Here is a 25607-nt window from a genome sequence, read left to right as displayed (position 1 = left end):
AAAAAAAAAAAAAAAAGTAATAATAATAAAAATAAAAAATAAATAAAAAAATAAAGACCCTGCCTTTAGGTCCAGCCCTTGCCTACCTCTCCAACCTCATTGTATGCCACACTTTCTTTTTCCCTTTATGTTAGACACACAGTTCTTAGTGTTCCTCAAGTACTATGCTTTCTTATCTTAGGAACTTCCATTTTACAGATTTTCCTTCTCTAGAACAGGAGTCAGTAAAATTTTTTAGGAGACAGCAAGATAGTTTGCCAATTCCTGATCTAAAAGGCTAATCATCTAACCCCACTGCTTACCGATTGAAATGTCATGTTCCATTGAAGCTTTTCTTAATCAACGTTAAGTGCCCTGCTGGGGACAGTGGCTCACACCTGTAATCCCAGAGATTTGGAAGGCTGAGGTGGGAGAATGGTTTGAGGTGAGGAGTTCAAGACCAGACTGGACAACATAGCAAGACCTAGTATCTACAAAAAGTTTTAAAAATTAGGCCAGGCATGGTGGTTCATGCCTGTAATCCCAGAGGAGGCCGAGGTAAGGGTATCACCTGACGTCAGGAGTTCGAGATGAGCCTGGCCAACATAGTGAAACCCTGTCTCTACTAAAAAATACAAAAACTAGTTGGGCGTGGTGGCGGGCGCCTGTAATCCCAGCTACTCTGGAGGCTGAGGCAGGAGACTCGCTTGAACCTCAGAGGCGGAGGTAGCAGTGAGCTGAGATCACGCCACTGCACTCCAGCCTGGATGACACAGTGAGACTCTGTTTCAAAAACAAAAACAAAAAAAGGGCCAGGCGCAGTGGCTCATGCCTGTAATCCCAGCACTGTGGGAGGCTAAGACAGGTGGATCATAAGGTCAAGAGATCGAGACCATCCTGGCCAACATGGTGAAACCCTGTCTCTACTAAAAATACAAAAATTAGCTGGGCGTGGTGGCACATGCCTGTAGTCCCAGCTACTTGAGAGGCTAAGGCAGGAGAATCGCTTGAACCCAGGAGATGGAGGTTGCAGTGAGCTGAAAGATTGCGCCACTACACTCCAACCTGGGTGACAGAGTAAGATTCTGTCTCAAAAAAAAAAAAAAAAAAAAATTAGCAGGGCATGGTGGTATGTACCTGTAGCCCTACCTACTTGGGAGGTTGAGGAGGGAGGATCACTTGAGCCCAGGAGTTCAAGGTTACACTTCAGCCTGCGCAACAGAGTGAGATATTCTCTTACAAATAATTTTTTAAAAAACAAGTCCCATTATTAAATGTACTTGTACCAACAAATGTATTTCTCCTTCATAGAACTGGTCATGATTATACAGTTGGCCCTTGAGCAACATGGGGGTTAGAAGCGTCAACCCCCTGTACAGTCAAAAATCCATGCATAACTTTTGACTCCTCTCAAATTGAACTACCAATAGCCTACTGTTGACCAGAAGCTTTATTGATAACATAAACGGTTGATAACACATATTTGTATATGTATTATATACTATATTCTTACAATAAAGTAAGCTAGAGAAAATATTAAGAAAATCATGAGAAAATACCTTTACAGTACTGTACTGTTATATATTGATGCGATAAGTTTATACTGTCTGTTTACAAGATGAATCATCTGAAATGACGGCAGCTGCAGCTGCAAACTTCAATCTAAGCTACACATCAAGCACTGCAACTTTTGCTTGTAATGTCATGACTTTTCTCTGCTTCTTGAAAGTGCTTCCAACATCAGTAGCCGCATTTCGTATGGGTCCCACAGTGTTATTCAAGGTTTATGGTATTGCAGTAAACATGAAGAAAAATGCACAAGAACTGCAATAGATCACTTGTTATTGCAATAAGCAATTTAGTGGAGAGAGAAACTGTTCACATGCAGATGATTTAGTACACACAGGGTTTTTAGTGGATACTACAATACTTGAGCTCCTCGCAATAGCAACAGGAGGTGGTTACAAAATTATCACAGTAGTACAGTGTGTACTACAGTTAATTTCATGCAGTTATGATTTAATACTGCATCTTTACATTTTACATTTCTCTCAATTGCAAATGGTACCATGTGTGATCTGTGTTTGTGTGTGTAAGTTTTGATAAATTTTAACTTTTTATAATAGAGTTGCATATATTTTATGGTAGTAAATGATAAAGACCAGTATCTACAGATATTTTATGTTTTCATGACATACCTAAATTTAAAACTTCTTTTCATTATTTCTAGGCTATATGGTTTATCTGCAGGTTTTTTCAAATTGTTGCAAATCTCCAAAAATTTTTCCAATAAATTTATTGAAAAGAATCTGTGTGTAAGTGGGCCCAGACAGTTCACATCTGTGTTGTTTAAGGGTCAACTATAATTAATTGGACAGTTGTGAAATTCTTTTGCTAACCTCCATCTTCCCTATAAGGATGTAAGCTCCATTAGACTGGGAACTATATCTACTTTGCTATTTTATTCCAGCATGTGGTAGAAAATGTGACACATAGTAGCAATCACTCACTCCATCAATCAATCAATGTTGAATGAATGAATCATAATTTGCTACCTGACCTTCATTCGGCACGTTTGTCTTTCTTAGGCTTAGTTCTCCATCTGGAAATGGAGATGATAAATACAGCTACTTTCAAGGCTGCTTCAAGGTATATAAGGTAACAAGTGTGAGAGCATTCTGAGAACTCTAAAGCAATACACAAATGTAAGAAAATAAATGGAAAGCTGCCCCAGGTGCACAGGACTGGGGCAAAGGCTGGCCCAATGGCCAAATCCGCTGGCTCATTTGGTTGGTCCTCTAGCTAATAATGGTCTTTACTTTTTCAAAGGGTTGTAAAAAACACAAAACAAGGAAGACTATGCCACAGAGACCATGTGTGGCCTGCAAAGTCCAAAATATTTACTCTCTGGCCCTTTACAGAAAACGTTTGCAGACCCCTGGCCTACAGAAGTGCCTGGGCTTAAGTAAATATTTTAATAGTGAATGAATAATTATTACTTTGCAAATATATGCATATTTTGGTATTTTGATGACTGACAAGCAGTGCCATTATCTGACTGCCTGTCTTCCATTCAATAAAGCAAGTAATCAACATAAAAATACCTCCCCCCTCCCCAGGCTAATATGTTACTTTACATTTAAAAAATACAAGGAGTCTATAAATATTTTCATTTCCTTCAATTATATCAAGAACCGTTTTTGAAACAGAGAAGGCAGGGACGACTGGGAACTGGTGTGGGGATACAGAGCTGGAGGCCACGTGAACTGTGTCCCCTGGAAGGGTGACTGCTATCATTGGGCATGCGGTTGTCACGTGGAAGTCCAAGTCCACAGAAACCTATTTACTGTCTGCTGTGAAATACTGAGATTATTTTCTCCCCAGGGAATCCATTATCACACAGAAATGAGAAATGGCACATGGATAAAAAATAATAAGAGGCTGTGCTTATTGCCAAAAAAAAAAAAAATCCCCAATACTGCACAAAAAGGAAAGGATTTGGAGTCAAAAGACCAAGATTCAAGTCTGAACTCTACCACTTATTCCATCTGTCACTTTGAGCAAACCTATTAGCCTCTCTGAGCTGAATTTCTTCATCAAGAAAAAGAGAATAATCATTGATGACATTTAGTGGGTGGCCTGTATGAGCCATGTGCTTTACTATATTATATTCGATCTTTCTATCAAAATGCAAAGTAGATATGATTAGTGCCAATATATAGGTGAAGAAACAGTCACTCAGAGAACTTAAGTGACTTGCTCAAAGTAACGCCACTAGAAAGAAGCAAAGGTTTTGTTTGTAGCCAAGTTCTGACTCTAGCAATGCTATTAGTGCAACCTCTGATAAGATGTTTAACCTCTTTAGACCTACTATGTGCTTAACCTTACAAAAAGCATATAAAACCTAATTTCTAGGAAAGATGATTTGAAATTCCTCCATATTGCAATATTACCAACTTACGTCTTAAAGGAAAATAGCTTTCCTCCATTCTTTCATGTTAAATCTAATTCTATGTCTTCGGAGACCGACAAAAAGAGGATGTACTCTCCTCTTTCTATATAATAAGAACAATGTAAATTAAGGAAGCATAAATACATAAAATAAAAGTATTACATTTTGAGCATGTCCGGAGTGGCATAATGATGATGAATTCTACTTATTCTGCCACAATTCCCCTTCTGCGTGTAAACCAAACACATTCAATACGTGACACGTGAGTTGATCATGAAACCTTGATTACCTTTGCTTCATTATCTCATGTACTCTCCCATGCTGGACACACTGTTCCTCCAATTCTTCATTTCTTCTCTGTAACTTTCCCAATTTATCATATGTATACCTTTTTTCTTGACTGAGTTGAGCTATTTCAGATCTAGAGAGGTGAAAACACAAAAATAATAGATGTTAAAGGTTCTTATTACTAGGGCATATTGTTATTAAATAACCTTAACATTATCTTAAACTCCATACTTAAACATAATAGTATAATGAAAACTATATCCTTTGCAAAAGAAAATATTTCAGAAATGGCAAGATACATTGCAGAGACTCACGTGTTAGACAGAAAAAGGAATAACAACTTATTCTAATAGGAATGGCTTCCCTAAGGAACAAGACAAAAATGATAATGATCAAATCTCTTTTTAAAAAGACTATCCTTCTTTTAACAAATACTTACTGAGTGCTTGTTATAGGCCAAACACTATGCTGTCGAAGAAGAAACCCTAGGCCTAATTTCTATCACAGAGTCTCTTTTCATTAACATAACCAGCCGAATGGCACACGGTTAAAATAAAAATAGTTCTTTAATGGTTAATTTTATGTGTCAACTTAGTTGGGCCATGGTGCCCAGACATTTGACCAGACATTATTCTGGACATTTCTGTGAGAGTGTTTCTTAGATGATATTAACATTTAAATTAGTAGACTTTGAGAAAAGCGGATTGCCCTCCACCTCGGCGGGCTTCCTCCAATCCACTGAAGGTCTTAATAGAAAAAAGATTGACCTCCCCTGAGCAAAATGGCAATATCCTGTTGTTCGTGTCTTAAATGACAATCCAAGTCTCAAAATTTGGAGATCAGAAAGATGTTTATCCAAGAAAAATTATATTCCTTTCCTTGTATTAAGTAAACTCTAAATTTCTGCCTACTGCCACCATCTCCTCACGCCCTAATGCCTAATCAGTTAGAACGGAGAGTTTAAAACTCTTGTATATTATGAGTCCTTTTCAGGTTAATAATTGGTTTGTTTCCTGAAGACTCCTGACATAAAATTAATTCCCTTCAAAGAAAGGATTCTTCCAGTAGGCAAGATAGCCTTTTCTTCCTGGTCAGGAAAGGATTTGGATTTGCTAAGGGAAATTTTACTTTACAAATTGTTAATCCCAAGGACCAGGCTGCTCACATGTATGGGGCAAAAACTCTTGCTTTTAGTTCACCTCATTCTTCATTTTGTTTTCATCTTGGTTCAAATGTCATCCCACGGGAAGCTTGCCCTGATTAATACCTTGCAGTTCTCAATATGTCAGCACGTTTTTTGAAGCTACCTCTAGCCTTTATGCATACATTAGCTTATAATTTATTCTTTTAAATTGTGCTCTGTGCCTTGTCTTTCCTACCAGATTCTGTATGAGAGCATGGATTATCTCATTTTCAAGTTCAGATCAAGTGTTCAATCTACATTTGCTTCTCCTAATAAGAATCTACCCATATTTGAAATAGTCCAAAAGCAGTTAATAATGACTTATGTTTCTCCTTTCAGAATCACATACAATACAAAAGAATTTAGAGGCAGTTATAATAAATTTTTGATCTGGTATCCCTTCCAAGATTAGTATCTCCTATCATACCATGCACTAAAATAAATTCCAAAAGAAGAAAAATCCTTAAACCAGATTAGAAAAAAATGCAGAACATTGATCTTTTCTCAGGCACTTTCCAAGCAAAAGGCACTTTTAAAAAGAAAAATCACAAAGAAAAAAATAGATTTTACAATACAAAAATACAAAACTTTTACACATAAAAAAATCATATATTTAAAATATATCCTAGGTTTGTGTGAGAGTATTCATTGTAGCACTGCTTCTAGAAACAACCTTTCTTTGCAACCCATAATCTGGAAACTTAACCAAGAAATCTATCCACAGGAGCCTGGTTATGTTACTTATTAATCTGATAATGCGGCTATTTATAAGTGATATTTATTGATCTAAAACTGTGACATATTTGTAAAAAAGAGAAAACATTAAAAGTCAGCATGTATGATGTGATTTCATTTTATAATTTAGAAAAATATTTTGACATGTATACCAACTATTAAAACTGATTATTTCTGGATGGTAGGATCAGGAATGTTTTCTCTGTTCTTTATTCATCTTTCTAAATTTGTAAAATAGATATGTATTTTATTTTTTAAAAATAAATTCATTCTGATTTTGAAACAAAATCATAATAAAACAAAATGTAGATGTCACTGGTGGGGGAGGTTGTGTGTGGAAGGAACAGGGAATATATGGGAATTCTGTACTTTCTGTCCAGTTTTGCTATGAACCTAAAACTGCTCTAAAAAATAAAGCTTATTAATTAAAATCAATGTATACAACAGGAAATTATTTACAAAAATAAGACAAACATTAAAAGCATCATTTAATGAAACACTAACTGCACTCTCCATCAAAATTCCAATTGAAAGTATAAGAAATATTTAAAATATCTACAGAAGAAACATAAATGATCAATAATATTTATAACATATTCAATTTCACTATTATTCAAAATATAGCACAACAAAACCAGATACTACCACCAAATATTTACTGCATGCCACTGTATAACAAATAGTGAAATCCATCCTTTACATTCATGATCTCAATTAATCCTATAAGGTACTTGTAAGGGTTTATTTTCTTTCCTCTGTGAGGTTAAATATATGAAGTTTAATGACTTGCCTAAGGTCATCCAAGTAGGCAAGCCCAGATACAAATACTACTTAGTCCACCTCTAAACGGGTCGTTCCACCCACTGTGCAATATTGCTTCTCATCCTTTTTAAAAAAATCTCACTTCTTTGTAATGTTATTTACTAATATGGCTACATATACAGTGATTAGAAGTTAGTGTAGTACTTAGGCAAGGTAAAACACATTAATATCCTTAAAAGCATTCATAGTCTTGGACTAGCAATTAAGGAAACAATCAAAAATTTAGACTTAGGTACAAAGTTTTTGTTGTATTATTAGTCATAATGGTTAAAAATTAGAAGCATCTTAAGAGCCTAATAATTCTTATCCATGCAAATCATTTAATAAAGTTTTGTTTTCAGAGTATTTACTGATATAGAAAAATGTTCATTAGATATCAAATGAAAAAGCAGATGCAAAACTGTATACACAGTGTAATCTCAATTACAATATAAATGTACACATACATACACATGAAAAATGACTGAAGGGAAATATGTCAGAGGTAAGAGTAGTTATCTCTAGATGGTAGTGGCAGGAAATTTTCCTTAATTCTTCTTTGTATTTTCCAAATTCCCTGCATTGAGGATGTCTTACATAACCACAAAAATACAAATGTTATTTATAAAGAACATATCACTATCAAGTGCGTTATTGCAACCATCTTTTTTTCTGCTTCGCATATTTTTGTTTTTTTCTTTATTTATAATTGTAATTTGCCTACCAACTTCCATTTCTCAATAAAAATTTGACATATATGCCTGCACGCCATCCTTTTTCTGTCTGGAGTTCACGATATTTTCCTAGAACAGTAGTCTGCAAAGCTCAAAGAGTAAACTTACAAGTTTTCTGTTAGTTTGGAGATACATTTCTGGCACGATTATCCTGTGTCATATAAAAGGATAATTGACTCTAATTCATTTTCACAGAAAATTTAGGCAATTTCTGGCTTTGCAGAAGCATGAACTTTCCCCTGTATTTTTATATACCAGTTATATTGTATAATTGCATTTGCATGAAATATATTTTACTACTACAATTCAGATTAAAATGATAATTGCTTTCAAAGGGAAATATAATATCTGAATTTTTTATTCTTTTAGGTTCTAGTTTGACTTTTGGTAACAATTAGCAGAGGCCAATATCAGTCTCCTCTTGTAGAAAATATAATTTTTATAGTATCCCAACCTAACATCATGTAAACATGCAAAAGAAAAAAACAGTTCAACCGGGTGTGTGTTCTTCACCTCAATTAAACTCACACAGTTGGATACCTACTGTTGCCAAAACAGTAATATAATTTATACATTATAGTCCACACAGTAAAACTACACTAAAAGTCATTTAACAATATTTATAACACCATAAAGTATAGTGTTAAAATATATGAACTGCAATATGTACCAAAATTATAAAATTTGTTTCTCATCATCAGTGATTAAAACCAGGATCATTGCTCTAGCCTCAATACTCACAACCCTGGTGACAGATTAGAATTCAAATCTTAATGATCAATTTACAATTAACAAGATAGAAGTGAAACAAATTAAACCAACCATTATATATAACGAGACCCCATGGACTCCCATTGTTCCTCTTAATTACAAAACGCAAATCACAAATACACAATGGGCAGTGTTAGACATCAGTCCACAAGCCTCACAACCCAGAAAGTGACAATGACAGAAAAGAAAGCAGCAAATCCACATAGACCCTGGTTCTACGCTCTATCCGGTTCTTTTCAATGTGCAAGTGGTGGAAGCTAAAACCTAGCACACACTTCTCTCCACTCTGTGGCTGGCAGAGGCTCACTCCTTGCCAGCACCCAATCCTTCCAAGCTCTCCCAGGCCAGGTGTTAGATAGCACTGCAAACCGCACTGCAACGTTTCACTGCTGATTCATCTAAGTGTGTGGGGCGAGAGAACGCTTCCTTCACTTTGATAAAGAAAAATCACAGTTGTACCAAAGCTATTTAAATAGCTCCGTGTACCTCCCTCAAAAAACAAGCCCATAACTGTAATAAGCTCTCAGAGTACTGGGGAATACAGAAGGAAGGAGAGCGAAAGTTTATGTGAGCTTCGACTAAAATCAGCCAGAATGTCTGCCTGGTTCCAATTAAAAGCAAAATGGAATTAATTCTCTTGCCTGATGGTCAAAAACAAGCTATATAAAATGCACAGAATCGGCAGTTCACTTTAAGTTTAAAATGGGACGTGCCATTCACAAATGCCAGGGTTACAGACACCACTACGTGCAGTGTGGAGTACACTCAGGGCGCAAACTACTGTGCTAATCACTATGGAGGCTTCCAGAAAACAGAAGCAGTCATCACTGCCACAATGCGACTTACGGTCTACTTGGGGAGAAAACACATACAACAGACCCACACACGGAGGTACCATTTCAAAACGTTTTCACAGAGCAACGGAGCAGCCTAGCATGAGGCTGGGGCAGAGCAAGGGCGTACGTGCCCACCGAGCCCGCGCGGCCAGCTTTCCGGTCATTCCGCGTGGGCTCCAGTCAAATGACTAGACCTGTTTTAAATGGTAGGAATCTGCTTGTTTAGTTGGTATTTTGAATAACATAAGACTCTTAGAGTAATGTTGCTAGTAACAGAGGAGGGAAAAATATGTCTTAATTATTGTTCAATACAAAATAAATACACTTACTTTCAAGAAAAATTTTACTGTAATACTCTGAGGAAAAGCTGGACCAAAATTACCATACAGATTGGATAAATATAAAGTTGGAGACTGAGTTTCCACAATGACAAAACTTTGGAAACTCCAAGATTTTCCTTACCTCAAAGCACAGGGAAAATTATTTAACCCAATAGTTTGGCATGGGGTATGCAGAGGCACACTCCTGGAGGGCTTCTTCAGGGTTTACTACATTAATAACTTGTATTTTAAAAGAAGCAGTTTGAGCCCTTCAAGTTTTGTAGGTGGTTTCAAAGCAGAAGGTATCATCAACATGGAATGTTAAATTTAACATGAATGAGTTATTGAAAATGTCAGAGTAGGAAGCCAGGGAGAAACGAAACCGGAACTAAAAGAAATTAAGAACAAACAATCCTAAAATCACAATTTGTCCTATTCACTACTCTCTTGTGAGGTGCACAAAATGCACTTTTCGTAAGTTTTAGGGGGCGCTTAAGAGTTTTAAAACTAGGAAGTAACAATTTATCAAGTGTTTGCTACTTGCCAGGCCTTGGTTGAGACAAATTGTAAAGTTAGAGTAGGTGCCTGTTTTAATTCATCAGAGTTACAAAATACAACTAGATCCACATTTTCCTGATCTGACTGTTTTAAAAAGGCTTTCACTGTGGCATAGACTTCTGTCCATCAGCAAATGACAGTCAGACTTTCCCCGGCAAAGACAACAGCTATGTCAAGTGATACCCAAATTCCAGTCAAGACCCTTAAAAATGCTATTGTGAAAACAACAGCAGCTAGTGTGTATTACAATGTGTCGGGCATTGTGCTAGGCACTTGATAACGTGTATGTACGTGTATCTACATATATAATTCCAATTCCCATAACAGTCCTGCAGCGTGGCTTTGGAAATGTTTTTACAGAAGGAGAAGCTGGGGTTTGGGGAGATGAGGCCATGCACCCAAGGTTACAAAGCTCCAAGTGGGAGAGTGAGATTCAAACCTAGTTCCTCTGAACTGCCACGTGTTCTTTACTGCACACTGCCAGTCATCCACAATGGAACAGACTGGCATCAAAAGTCAGATCAGGAGGTGCGAATAGCACCATACCTATTTGTTTCATTCATTCATCATTTATTCATTAAGTGCCACCTATGTGTCAGATATAAAAGAATACATCCAATTTACAAAGCAGTGTTCAGGAGCTGGAGGAATGAGAATCAGGAGAAGCAGTAGAGGTGCTGAGTTAGACCAGTACAGGCCAAGATGACAGATCTAGAGGAGGAAAAAGAGGGCCTAGGGGCAAAGAGTAAGTTAACTGTTACATGCCAAGGACGCTTACTTCTCTACGGAAATTTAAAGGTTAATTTTTCCTTCCCAAACTTTCTCATCATAACTACTATGACTTGAATTTTCTTTAGCAATAAATGTAAAATACTATAATTACTGTAAGAAAGAACACATACTTTGGAACCAGAAATATCTAGGTTAGAACCCTAGCTCTCCCACTCACCAGTTATTTAAACAGTTTTGGTTTCCTTATCTGGAAGATAATAATTTCTGTTTTAAGTTGTGGTGAGAATTAAATAATATATACCAAGCACCTTTTTGTCTCTTTTATATAATAAATTTCCCTAATTATGTTTCCTTGGAGAGCAAGATCAGTCATCATTCACAAACCAATTTTAGACCTAACACATTTATATAAAACCCAGATTAGTATCATTTTATCCCTAAATGATATAATCTAGTTTGTTTGCTTCTAACAAATTACTTTTGGACCTATGTGGTGCAAATCAAGTATTTCTGGTTAAGAATAGCTACTGTAGATATTTTATGGGTCTCTTTCATGACCAAATCATTTAGTTTTCATGGTCAAATCTCCTTGAAATATCTGGTATTTTGGCACCTAGGTTTTCCCCTACCAAAATACAATCTTAGTATATGCTAGGAAGGTGCGCATGTCAGAGTACATTCTTGGTGGTTACAGGAGCCTCTGCCTTCCTGTGAGCAGGGAGAGTTGGATGCACGAGCCCTCTGATTCCCCAAAAGATTCAGGGATGGGGGTTCTATCAGCTAAGACAGATTGTTGATGCAGGATCCCAAGATGGAGCTCAGAGTGATCAGATATGCCCTGATCCTCCCGGAAATCCTTTCCGAATGAAACATCTAGGTGAGCAGTTTGTTTGCTGAGACATATTTCCTGCTCTCAATAGATCTACGTAAGTTTCAGAAAAATACAGAAGAGAAGACACACAGGCTATTTTTTCATTATCATATAAAGTAACATTTGACATCGTATCAGTTATGTGAATATTGCCTTCTATAGTTCAATTTCAAGTGATTCTGTCCAATGTTATTCATTGACAAAAGAAGAAACTATAGTCCAAGTACGTCAAATACATTTGTCCAAGATGATTCAGTTACTGTCGGAGCTGAGATGAGGAGTCAGGCTTCTTGCAGTTTAGAATATAAAATAATTTATTCATTGAGATAATCTGACTAGAAAGTGTGTAGAAAAAAGTCATTAAGATTCCAATCAATGGATTTATAAAAGAGTAGTATGCCTATAAAATGAATGATGGCTGTTCTATTAAAATATAACAATTTTAGGGAAGGGAAGAATAGTTTTGGTGTGTTTATTTCAAAGTACCATCTACTTTCATTTTTATATATGCACATTTCATCTGTTATCATTTAACCTAAAGATAGCTTTTGTGTTCATGGTGAATTGTAACAATAGATTAAAATGTGTTAACCATACCAATGTAAGATTTTATAACTGCTTGATTTATCTGCATCTTTATGTTATTACCATATTTTCTTTCCTGAAATTTCAGTTTTCAATTCTAAACATTAAAACGTCAAATAATAGTACACACATCATCATGAAAAAACATAAAAGTGTATGGACAATTAAGAAAATGTCCATATGTAGAAAATATTTTCAAAGAAAACATCAGCAGATACTTAATTTTGACATTATAAAACAGTGTAAATGCTGTTTTTTAAGGAAAAATTAGAGTAATCACATAAACAGTGCTCTTGAAAGTATTCTATAACATCACCTACCTGGTTTTTTGAGAGATTTGTTCCAGTTTCTTGGCTAATGTACAGCATTCTTCCTTTAACTTTGTCAAAAATGTATTCTGGGAGGTCAGCAACAAATACTGTTCATTTTCTAGAAATAACAATAAACCCCCACCAACATAAGATGTTTATGGTTGTCGCTCTGCAGTGCTTCCATACACAGAGTGGTAAAGTGCTGAGACCCCTACACATTTCCAATAAGCCACTACATCACCTTCAATGTCCTAAGTCAAAGGACTTATCATCTGGAAAGACACTCAATCTTGGGAGTCGTTTATTTTCAACATAAGTATACACCAGAAACATGTTTTATCAGACCAGCTTGGTGTAACATTTTGACATGTTAATAAAGTGTCAGATACCTCAAGTGGAAGCATAGATACTTATATCTTTCTAATATGCAAGATATTAAATTTTAATTTTGACAATATTACTATAAACAGAGTGTCAAAAATTCTCACAACCAGATAATTCAAAACTAAAATCATCGAGGAATTCTCTTCTACACTGTAATTCATGCTTTGTTTCATATTTGCACACATGGTTTACTACCACCACCACCCCCCCAATCTTGCATACACTTCTCTAATTGTGAAGGTAAAAATGTGTATTTTCTTTAGAATTTCAATTTCATTGTCAACAGCATGAGCTTCAATGGAGATCTGGTCAAAGAAATTGAAAACGGTGTGATTTTGTGTGTGTGTACAAAAGGAAATGTTCTTAAGGTGGTTTTAACAGTTAAATACACTCTAATCTAGTGCTCAGATTCTGCCCAAGACTCTGATCACTAGGATCATGCTAGCAGTGGGGGCAAACAATAATTTATCCTCCAATTTCCTCTTTTTATTTTTAGTGGAGAAACATCTACTAAACCTGGTGAATTTTCGTTTCTTCTGGCCAAATGCTGTTAGAAGAAAATCTCTACTGAAAGTGCTAGAGGGAATTATGTGAGTCAGTATGACATTTGCCTCTTCATAAGTAAATAGATTATTTAAAGGCTTGCATGTTAGCAATTTTTCACCCATAGGATAAGAAATAATTTTTACCGTACCATCAAATACAATATATTAATACATTAAATCATATGAAAATTACCTCTGAGCATAAGTTTTAACAGTCCTTTATTTCTTTTCAATTTTAGCCAATGATTGGCAAAAAGCATACAGCATACAAATCAAAATAAATCAAGGGACTAAAATTAAGCAACATTTTTCTGGAAGAGACAGGATCAATTAAACTTTTGTTTTAATAGTACAATCAGTGTGGAGTATGTGGCGTGGAATTATAATGACTGACACTGTCTTGTTTTGACTAACACTGTCTGTGAACACACAACTCAAAAGTGAAAGAAACTACATAATGCTCTGACTGAACAAATCAAACTGTCTATTTTCAAAGTGCATTTTACTTTCAAATTAAAGGTAAAGAGTTACTGGCCAACTCAGTCTGCAGAATAGTGCCAATGTGATGAAAGATGGCAATTTTTAGCCAAGTTGCCAGCTGTGGTCAATGCCTTGTATTAGTGAATTTTAACAGCAGTTGTGAGAACTTGAAGAATGCAAAGGATTAAACATCACTCTAGATTGGGTTGGGGGAGGTGGGGAAATCATACAAATGCTAAAAATGTTCGAAGCTGCAAAGATTAAATAAAGGAACATATCAATTTGGAGCCACTGAATTACATCCAGCTGCGACAGTGAATTAAGAACCGATTAATGGCTAAAGCTTTTCTCCAGTTTGGATGCTGAAGCAAACTCATTAGGCTTTTAGAGTAGCTATAATGTGTGTACTGTGGGAACTGTTCAATGCTATTCAGGAGACTCTAACTGTAAGCTCAGAGCATTTCCCGCAGAGCTTCTGATGCTATTTTCTTTATATAACATGTGTGCCTGAAAACCCAGCCAAAAACAAGCCCTTTGTTTTTCTACTTTGTTGTGGTCTCTCTCAGCTTTACGTTTCTTGAACACAGGTAAATAAACTCATAATCCAGATGGTGCAACAGATGTGAGAGCAGCACTCTGAAATCAACAGACAGTGGGCAATACTTTCCATTTTCTCTTTTAAACGCTAACTAATATGTAATTCGGAATCTCCGGTGTAGTTAGCATCTGCTCCCTTCGGCCAGCCAAAGGTTACAGGTGTTCCTGATGTCATTTCACAGTAAGGCGTGGGCCTGGCTTGTGAGCGAGTGCCCAGGCTCTAATCTTTCCCTACCACCTACCAGTTTTGTCATGCTGGGCCTCCATTTGCTGTATCTTCTGTGTCAGCTCCTGCTCTCTTTGCTGGGCCTGAAGGGCTTGGGCCTTTGCTTCCTTGCTAAAGCTCTGCTGAATGCTATCTTTTTCCTGTCTGCAAAACAGAGAGGAGACATACAGAAATTTAATCTGCAGATGCACAAACCCCCATCATGTCCCGTATAGACCAGAGAGAGCTGATAGGTAGTAAATTGTTAAGCCTAAGAAGACAATGACCTTTCTATTGACCCTCCCCCACTTTAGAGGGAAAATCCAAACAACCTTCCATACAATGTTAAATACGTGTCATGAATGCAAATGGACTACAGTATGCAGTGTCAAAAAATCATAACAACTAAATAAGGGTACTTTGTAACTTTAAAACACAAACCTTTTTTCTCTAACATTCTTAATGTTTTACACTACCAATGAATCTTTCATCTTCTGAGTGGTCAATATTTCCTAGAGATACTGGAACTCTAGGAACAGCATGATTCGATCCTTAAACAAAACTTAAATTCTTAAAACTAAGCTTTGTAGACCACTTCTGTTTTCACTCGAAACTTAAAATGGAATCTTACACATAATGCAGGAGCCTCTATCTAGAGGCGAGGAAATGATTCTGCAGTGCCACATGCATGTTTTCACTAAATATCTTCACACATCAGGCCATATAATGTGAATATAAATACGAATATGAATATGAATAACTTCCCCCAGCACTTCATAAGAAAATCCCTCGTGGGTCACAGTGAAAGAAATTGCAGGATGAAAAGCTTCTGTAGTCAGACAACATCCCATCGTACTGTGATAGGACACTGACCTATCCCACTGGGTCAATAACCAAGCACAGTGGCTCCAAAGAGAGAAACTTCCTAAACAATTAGAATCTGGGGAATGCAAAGGACTTCAATGCTGGCAGCACCGTGGATACTGACAGTGTGTGTGTGCATGTACATGTCCCCCCCCCACCCCCCGCACACACACACGCACACACACACATATTAGGATGGTTCTTCAAACTCTAAATATGGGGTAAGTGATATGAGGGTTTCCTTCAATTAACTGACTTAGTTATTTCTAACTCCTGATCTCCTTGTGGGCATTTCTCATCCATGCTGCTTTAGTTTACTAATTGAGATATTTACTGCTTAGCCTTTGCCAAACTAAAAATAAACAATTCCATAAAGCTATCACTACTAGTCTATGTACCGCTGTGGAACTTCAATTCACTGGCTTCTAATTATAAAGCAACATAAGGAAAGCCTGTATTAAAATTGGTCAATGCATGTGGTAATGTTGTAGTGTAAAATTCTGGAATGAAAATACACCCACACCTCACTCAAATGGAATCATCGGGGGTCCATGCTAAATGTGAAATAAGGTCCTGTCTGGTACTTCTAATAACACCTCCTCCCCCCGGGATGTGGTCCACGGTCTTACGTCGCACTCAGTTCCAAACTAGTATATACAACAAATGGACAGTCAGACTAGGCTACGTTTTGCCTCCCCAGTCACACCATGTATTTTCTGGTCATGGATCCCTGCATATGTCTCTTCCTCTTCCCGGAAAGCTCCGCCACCTGCCCACTCAATCCCCCTGTAAGATGTATACATACCACTACCCCCTTCAGGCCTAGCTCAAAATTCTTCCCCTCTCCTTCCTCCCTCCTGAATTAACTATTCTTCCCGCAATGACCTCAATATATGTTGTGTACGATGTACAAAGATAGTATGTATCACACTTTAGTTACTGGTTTACATGCCTGCTTCCTCTGTCATCTTTGTCTCTATACCCTCGGCCCAGCTCAGTGCTTGGCACACAGAAAGTGGGCAGTGAGTATTTCAGGATTGGATGTTGTGATACTCTTGTCACAGGGGAAAGGAAGGCTGCTATCTTTATGTGTAGCTGGAGAATCTGCTTAAGTCTTACATGAGGAGGCAAAAACTTTTCAGACATGTTAGAAAAAGGTGCTTGGAAGAGAATGGTTCTAATGGCTCTGCCAGTTGGAGACCATGCTGCTAAAGTAATCAGCTTAAAGAAAGCCCTGTGGACTCTAACCATCCCCAGGTCAGACCCCCCGCTGGGGCAGGAGACAGAGCTAGAAACCTGAGGCTCTGCAACCCCTAACAATTGGGTGACATAAATGCATTCTCCAACACCAATACCCATCTGGGAGTGAGAGGGGCACTACTAATAATTATATGAGGATAACAGTCATAACTGAAACTACCCATCACAAACTGGTACTTACAGTTCCCCAGTGTAAAGGGGTTGTCAATCTCACCATCAGTTTTCAGAATGGGCTACCTAATTACCGATATTCTAAATTGACTATAGGCCAGGCGCGGTGGCTCACATCTGTGATCTCAGCATTCTGGGAGGCCGAGGCGGGTGGATCACTTAAGGCCAGGAGTTAGAGATCAACCTGGCCAACAGGGCAAAACCCTATCTCTACTAAAAATACAAAAATTAGCTGGGAGTGGTGGTGCACGCCTGTAATCCCAGCTACTTGGGAGGCTGAGGCCGTAGAATCACTTGAACCTGAGAGGTGCAGGATGCAGGGAGCAGAGATTGTGCCACTGTACTCCAGCCTGGGTGATAGAGTGAGATTCTGTCTCAAAATAAATAAATAAAAATAAAAAATAAATTGACTATAGAAAAGAACTGTCATAATTGCAATCCTTTTTATAAAATAAAACAAGTTAACACACTTCTACAAACAAATGTTGAGTTACACATCAACTGATGTTTCTTGAATCCTTCCCCAACTTTCCCTCTATTTGGGAAACTATACATTATGTTTCATTGCCTAGAAACATGATATAGTCTTGCTTTCCAACCTCCTTTCCCCTTCCACTTTCCTATGTTGCCTTCTCTCCCCTCTTGCAGGTTCTTTCTGACTTGGTAGGCTTTTTATAAATTCCCAGAATGTTAGAACTAAAAGGGAACCTCAAATGTGTTTCATCAAACCCTCTCAATTTACAGTTGAAAAAAAAAAAAACCTACTAAAAAATCCCCAAGGGTCACAAAGAATTTGAAGTCTGCTTATAGGTTGCACAGCGAATGATTTAAAGGCAGAGGTAGGATTAAAATATTTTTATCTAAGGAAACCTATTTTATAATACTCTGGAGCTCGGGTATGCAATCTTTTGGCTTCCCTGGGTCACACTGGGAGAATTGTCTTGGGCCACACATAAAATACACTGAAACTAACAGTAATGATTGCTGATGAGCTGAAAAAAAGAAAAGAAAAGAGCATCACACACACACAAAATCTCATAATGTTTTAAGAAAGTTTACAGTTTGTATGGGGCTTCATGTAAAGCTGTCCTGGGCCGCCAGCTGGACAGCTTACTCAGCTTGCGGCCTCGATGGTTTTGAATGCGGCCCAACACAAATTCATAAACTTCCTTAAAACATTATGAGATTTATGCACGGGCCTTTTTGTTTTTTTCCTTTTTAGCGCATCAGTTGCCATTAATGTTAATGTCTTTTATGTGTGGCCCACAATGCTTCCTCTTCCAGTGTGGCCCAGGAAAGCCAAAAGATTGGCCATACCTGCTCGAGAGGTAATACAATAATGGATTCAAAAAATTGTCAAAAGCACTTAGGCATTCAGGGAACGACTAGAGAAGAACGTAAATCAATGCATTAAAGATGTATCATACCTCTCTTATGTGAAAGGCACTCTGCTAGGCACCGGGTCAAACAAAGAAGACATGCTCCTTGCCCCTAGTAGGGAGTTCAACGTGGCCAAAGAGAAAGTAGATGGTAAAATACTTGGTAAGAAAGGTACAAGGGGGAAAATTTACCAAAGCATAACAAAATGCGAGTCAAATCCAGCTGGGTGTGAGAGCCTGGTGAAGGAGAGTCAAGCCAGTCTCTCCAATTGGTTTGCTTTAATTCCCACTCAAAACACTGAGTAAAAAAGAATTTCTTGTTAGTTATGGAGCTGAAATATTTATTCACAATCACTCAAAACCAGAAACAACTTAAATGTCCATCAACTGTTTAACGGATAAACTGTGGTATAGTCTTACCATGGCTAGGAGGAGTAGAAATAAAAAGGAACAATGCTACATACAGCACTTGGTTGAACCTCAAAAGTAGTACACGTAGTTTAAAAAGCCAGACACCAAAGACATATATTATGATGTCATTCACAGGCCATTCAAGACAGGTAAACACTAAGGGACAGAAAGTAGATCCATGTTGCCAGGATTTGGAAGTAGGAGAGGAGTACCAGGGAGCAAAAGGGCACAAGGACACGTTTTAGGTTGATACAAATGTTCTTCTACGTTATGACTATGATCTTTCCACAATTCTATATATTTGTCAAACCATCTTTACCTGCACAGTTAGAAATTGGTGATATTTTATTATACTTAAATTTACCCCAATAAAGCCGATTTTTAAAAGGAGCAAATCAGTGGCTCACACCTGTAATCCCAGCACTTTGGGAAGCTGAGGCAGGTGGATCACTTGAGCGTTGAGCCCAGGAGTTCAAGACAAGCCTGGGCACCTGGTGCAATCCCATCTCTACAAAAAAATGTACAAAAATTAGCCAAATGTGGTGTTGTGTGCCTGTAATGCCAGCTCTCAAGAAGCTGATACAGAAGGATCACTTGAGCCCAGGGAGGTCGAGGTTACAGTGAGCCATAACTGCACCACTGCACTCTAGCCTGGGTGACAGAGTGAGACCCTGTCTCAAAAAATTAATTAATTAATTAATTAATTAAAGGAGCAAATGATCTAGAGTAGGAACATCCACCTTTATTCTCCAAGTTATTCACATCACCTGCAATCCAGGCATGTGTGGGCCATGTCAATGTTTTCTTCATAAAAATTCAGAATTAAAAGGAGTGAACAAGGACTGGCTAGGCCTCAAATACAGACTACATATACATGGAGGCATAGTCACTCCTTTTTACCAATTATAGTTCTGGTTGATTGCATTTTCTGAAAATGGTCACAATGATATTTACCATCCCATTTTTTAGAAATGGGACTGAAGCATTAACCTTATATTTTTGACACTCAACTTTTCCATATCATTTATTATTTTAAATCTTGCAATTTAAAAAATGTTCATGTCACAGAGCAAAAATGATTTGTTAAACAGATTTTTTAAAGTATATTTTCTAATGACGTTAAATTTAGCTCAACAATGACCCTGGGACAGAAACAATGAAAGGCTCAAGTCTGGGAACAAGGACTGGGTAGTTGTGGGGTTGGGGCACCAATCCCACCTTCTATGTTCCTATTCACCTTTTTACTGATGTCTAAAGTTCCAGTGTGAGACATACAACTCTTTTGGTTAAAAGGTGTTTCCCTTTTAAGATAAAATATTGAGAGCTTTGTGATAGTAGCATCTAGGTATGAAAAAACTTGTGAGAATTTATAACATGCTTATTGGCTGAAAATCATTAAGGAATACAGACAGAAGGGGCAGGGAGGTGCTGGGTACTGATGTGAGTTTAGACAGAAAATGTACATTTGTCCCAATATTGGTGCTATTAGCTTTGATAGCTTGATTAACATCACTGGTGTACCAGATGATATTCAATGACTGGCCTCCAGGGGGACAGGAAATCCCTCTTTTGTAGTATTAACCAATTTTCAGTGTAGACACTTCCACCATGCCCTATTTTAAGCTACCGAAGTGACATCCCTGAATACCAAGTTGGGAAGAAATACACATAACTGGCTCTCATGAGCTGGTACAAGTCAGACTCAGCAAAACAGTAGTTAGGTGAGCTCTCGCAGGCTTCTCTACCGTAAAGTTACTGTTTCCTCTTTGTATCAGGTTGGTGCAAAAGTAATTACCTTTAATGGCAAAAATCACAATTATTTTTGCTCCAACCTAGTAAGTAAGAGGTAATTTGTTGGGAGATGCCGAGACTACGCAAACATCCTATTCTTCAGCGAGCTCTCACCTAATAGTTTTACATCCAAAAATGACTTTTTTGCTCCATCATTCTTTCTCTATTTTTTAGTTAACATTGTAGTATAAGAAAGAGCTTTCCCTTCTCTATCATTTATTAATTCATTAATATCAGCATGAAGTCATGGATTCATATCATATTTAGTGGGTTATAATCCACTATGATGATTATTTTTATGCTCAATTTATCCCGAATTTTGCCAGCGGGAACCCTTTCAAGGTGGTTCCTATGTGACATATCTCTATTATTCTTGTGACTTTCTATCTCCACAAAATGTTGCAGGCTCATCTTGTAATGTCCTTGTACCAGTCTTGGAATCAGCATTTGAACAAGCAGCTCTTTTTGTGCCTTTAATGGAGAATGGTATTTAGAAACCAGGATCTGTCACTAGGTGGTGCTCATTGCTACTGCAAAATCATTGCTTCTAGGTCACCTTGGTGGACTAAGTCTGGATATGAATATACATATAAGTTGATAAATGTGAATATAAATATAAATGTTTATCTGTATCCTATATGAATATATGCATACACATTCATACTGGTCTTTCCAATTACAAGCCAACAACATACACAGAACCTTATCTCCCTTTTTTCCATAATTGTAATTTTTTCCTCAGTAGTAAGAAACTTGGTTCCTATTATCTTCAACATACTTATCTGTTTGTTCAAACTTGGCATACACAGAAAGTAGTTTCAAAATTAATAATCTATGGAAAGCAAATCTACTAGCAACTAGAATTAAATATTTGCTTATAGTTTTGTTTTGTTTTGCCTTGTTTTTTAAACAAATGTATAGGTACTTTTTGAGTTTATTCTCTTTGTGCTCTGGGAAGATGACACCTTGAGAGGCAATGGAGTACAGCCAAAACTCACAGAGCTAGAGGGTCAGAGTATGGCATCCACCACCTTATCACCTGTGTGACTATAGACAAATAACTTTCATCCTTTAATCCTGGGGTTCTTCATTCAAGCAGAACAAAAAATCCAACCTTAAAGGACTAATCATTTTAAGACGCTACCAATTACTAATGTTTACACATAAGCTAAGGTCCTTACATGCATTCTTTTATTTAATCCTCATACCAACCATAGAAAGTAGGTTCTCTTAGTATCTTCACTTTATAGGTAAGAAAATGGGGGCCTAGAGAGGTTATACAGTATGTTCATGTTCTTTAGTTCTTAAAGGTTATAGTCAGGAAATCCAGGGCTCTCTGACTCCACGGTGAATCACTATGCTTCAATCTCTTCTTTTATCAGGGATGTAGAGAAATGAGAGAAGGGTGAAAGGATAACAAGTTTCTATTTCAATTGTCTCTATGAGAGTGTGCCATTTAATAGCCATATTATCCATCTTAACAGCCAAATCCCAAGCAACTAGTTCTCCTTCTTCTTTCCCTGCTGTCCTCTAAGCTATTAGATTACTTTCTCCTACAATGACACCATCAATTAGTTGTGTCCTTCTTAAAGACATATATTCAGCTTTGCAAAAACATTGAAAGGTACCACAAACACATCTCCTGCCTCAAGTGGCCACAGACTCTAGAAAAGATGAGGCGTGTGCATCCATCTGGAATGTGCATCAAAATTGAGTCCATAGAGAAGAGGAACCTTCGTTTTGCTAATTTATCCCCAGAATCCGGAACAGTGCCTGGTATACAGCTGTGTGGCCAATGAACATTTGATGAATGAATAAACAAATGAATGAATGATCAACTACTAAAAGACGGAAAGTACTAAGTATCCTCACAGGGGTAAATATCACCCTGTCTCCTGACTACAGTCAGAGAATGTGATAAGATAATCCCTATTTTTGCCAAGAATTTATTATTATTATTATCGGCAATAAAACAAAACAAAAACAATAATAAAATTGGTAGACAGCATGATGTCTTCCATGTTTGAGAAGAACCCAAAATTCTATGCTTATTTACAGCTAACAGGGGCTATATTCTCTTATTTGAGCAAATGTAGAACTACTGAGAAGAAACAGAAAGGAAAACACAGGAATGAGATTCTGGAATCTCTACTTCCTTAAGTATGCAAAAGACTTAATGGCATCATACATATTTCCTGGAGTAAATTACTTCTATTTTCTTCACTGCAAAGTATGTCAGAACTTCAAGCACAATGTTGAAAGATGAGTTATCAGATCAGAGAATGAGTCATGTCTAGGGAAGAAAGCAGAAACAGAAAGGAGGTCAACTTCTTTCAAGGGAATATACACAAAAGGAAGGAAATATTTAACAGAAACACCTCTAAAAATAATTTTCCCTCCAAAAATGTTCTTACAGTATCTCCAAAATAATTTGAAAACTTACCTTCAAGGCAAAAGGCAGTACAGTAGACTAGCTATTGCCTGTTTCTATTACATATGCACAATCCCATTTACTTTTAAAACAAAACCACAGACTCTTACTATCAACTCCAGTTACTGTCGCATCATCCTTTGCATGTCTGTACTTTCTATTTTAAAAGGCACATTCAAATGCACCGACCTCGCTATTCTTCATAACATCTCTATGGGGCCGGGAGATGGAACAGATATTCCTGTTTGATAGATAAAGCATCTCAAACTCAGGGAATTAAGAGATTTTTCTCAAAGCCATGCAGTATTAGTAAGTAGCAAAGCTGGAATCCAATTCTGTCTTCTCACTCCAAGTCCAGTGTTCTTCCCATTCCATGGCACTGCCTCACATGGGGTTTGTTTAATCAAACAGTGGATTGCGCATCCATTCAACAAATACTTAAGCAACTACTTTGTGCCAAGCACAAAAGTATGGGGATGCATCAGTGTGCAAGATGTAGACCACGGCCCCAAAGAGTCTATGGTCTAGTGAACAAAATAAACAAGTTTTGGGGGGAAAAAACAACTCATGGTATAGTAAATATTAAAGTAGGGCTAAATTCCTACCATTATACAGGTGGAAAGGATAGGAAGTGGGGAGTGGCTGGGGACAGGGAGGAAGGATTTCAGGAAACTTAAAAAAAAAATCAGAAGCTTAAAATATGAGTAGTAACCTGCTATACAAAGAACATAAAGAAGATTATTACAAGTGAAGTGGACAGTTTGTGCAAAGACTCAGGGTGGAGAGAGAACCAGGCGCCCCGAGAATACTGCGAACGGTTTTGGCATGGCTGGATGCTGGAGGATATATGCTGTGGGGCAGCAGTGCGCAGTTGGTGGAGGGGAGATTACTGAAGAAAGACGAGACTTGGAGATGTAGGCAGGAGCCAGAACATGAAGCTATTTTTAAGGCCCTCGTCCTGAGGGAAATAGGGAGCCAATGTAGGGTTTTAAGCAGCGGAGTGTTGTGATCACACTCATGCTTTAGAAAGATCACTCTGGCTGCAGTGTGGGGAACAGATGGGGAAGGGACAACATTAGAATCAGGGAAAGCACTTATTACTACAGCAATAGTAAGAGCAATTTCTATAATGGTTTCTTTAGATACGGTAGATACCACAGGTAGATACTGAGACTGAACAGCGTCAGTGCATTTGATAATGCATACTTCATTACTTCTCAGTCTTCAAATGTTTTCAATAGCTCAGGGTGCCCAATGCATTAAGTGATTGCATGGGGCAAAGATCCTGAGAGAGTAAAGCGCCACCATATCCTACTGTATAACACTCGATGCCCGATTAAATGATAAGGACAAATACGCTACTACCTAAAATAAATTTGATCATGATTTTGCCTTTGTATCTTCATATTTTCAAAAATTCATGTTTTCCATTTCAATTTGTCTGTATAAACTAATGACTTTGATGCATTCTTGGCTTTCATCTCTGAAAAATATCACTTGATCTACAAATTCCCAGTAACTAATCCCTCTGATGAGTAACTTCAAATCAGGTATCAGCAGGATCAATATGCATTCTAGTGGCATTTCTATAATATGTCAATGGAAATTCATTATTATCAAATTGTAGCATAATTAATTGAAAAGTTTCTATTCTATTATTAAAATGTTTTACAAATTAATTTCTAGGACATCTTATTAAATGGGGAACATGTTGGCTCCCTTGTGGCTATAAAATTTATTCAGAAATATGTATAATAGTAAGAATTATAATTTATATATTTTTATTATATTTTATCTCATGAGTATGACAGAGTAATGCATCATTTATCTAGAATGTTGAGAATATGTTCCACATACGAGAATTTTCCAGGTATTCGATCCATAGAATTCTGACCATTTGCAGTAGAAATATGTCTAAAATGTGTTAATTATGTCTCTGTTTTCTTAAGCAAACTATACCAAATACAATAAGCTCTCCTTAATAAACAACGTTCATAATTTAAAACAAGGTAGGCCTACGTACTGTCGCTATTCCTTCTGCTAGTGAGCGCCTATGGATCATTGCTCATTGCCAGATCTTTAAGTGCTTAATAGAGTGGCTAGAAACAGAAGGCACTCAATAATATTCATTGCAACAAAGGTCTCAGATGTTATTCTAAAGAACCAAAAGCATACTGGTTTTCTTATAATTTTTTATTGGTTGGTTTGCTGTGATTTGCTGCCATGCTTTTTGTTTTGTTTTTAATTTTTTTCCTTTTTGCTTTTTAACATCTAGAAGTGTGTCATGATAGTTCCACAGATGCTGCACAGACAAGTGCAAGGGCTTTGTGATCGTTACTTGCTTCTTAAAAGCGCTTTTAAATGTATGCCTCAATTTACAGCTATATTTCAAACTAGCCAGAAGTCTAAGTTTGGGCCAGGCGTGCTGGCTAA

The 25607-nt window shown here is 37.3% G+C and overlaps 1 protein-coding gene across 4 annotated transcripts in view; it reads right to left on the bottom strand.

Annotated features, from left to right (window-relative positions):
* SDCCAG8 (serologically defined colon cancer antigen 8) overlaps positions 1-25607 on the bottom strand; it is a 247714-nt gene that overhangs the window by 72530 nt on the left and 149577 nt on the right. For all 4 annotated transcript variants that reach the window (XM_011981160.1, XM_011981162.1, XM_011981163.1 and 1 more), the window contains 3 exons: positions 14905-15032; positions 12666-12774; positions 4221-4352 (listed from right to left, as the gene is read on the bottom strand). In XM_011981160.1, coding sequence (XP_011836550.1) covers positions 4221-4352; positions 12666-12774; positions 14905-15032 — 369 coding nt within the window. The remainder of the gene's footprint in view (positions 1-4220; positions 4353-12665; positions 12775-14904; positions 15033-25607) is intronic.

This window comes from Mandrillus leucophaeus, unplaced genomic scaffold (assembly GCF_000951045.1).
Source record: "Mandrillus leucophaeus isolate KB7577 unplaced genomic scaffold, Mleu.le_1.0 Scaffold220, whole genome shotgun sequence".
Taxonomy (NCBI): Eukaryota; Metazoa; Chordata; class Mammalia; order Primates; family Cercopithecidae; genus Mandrillus; species Mandrillus leucophaeus.
Note: the sequence above shows the minus strand (reverse complement) of the source record. Positions and strands in the feature narration are given on the sequence as shown.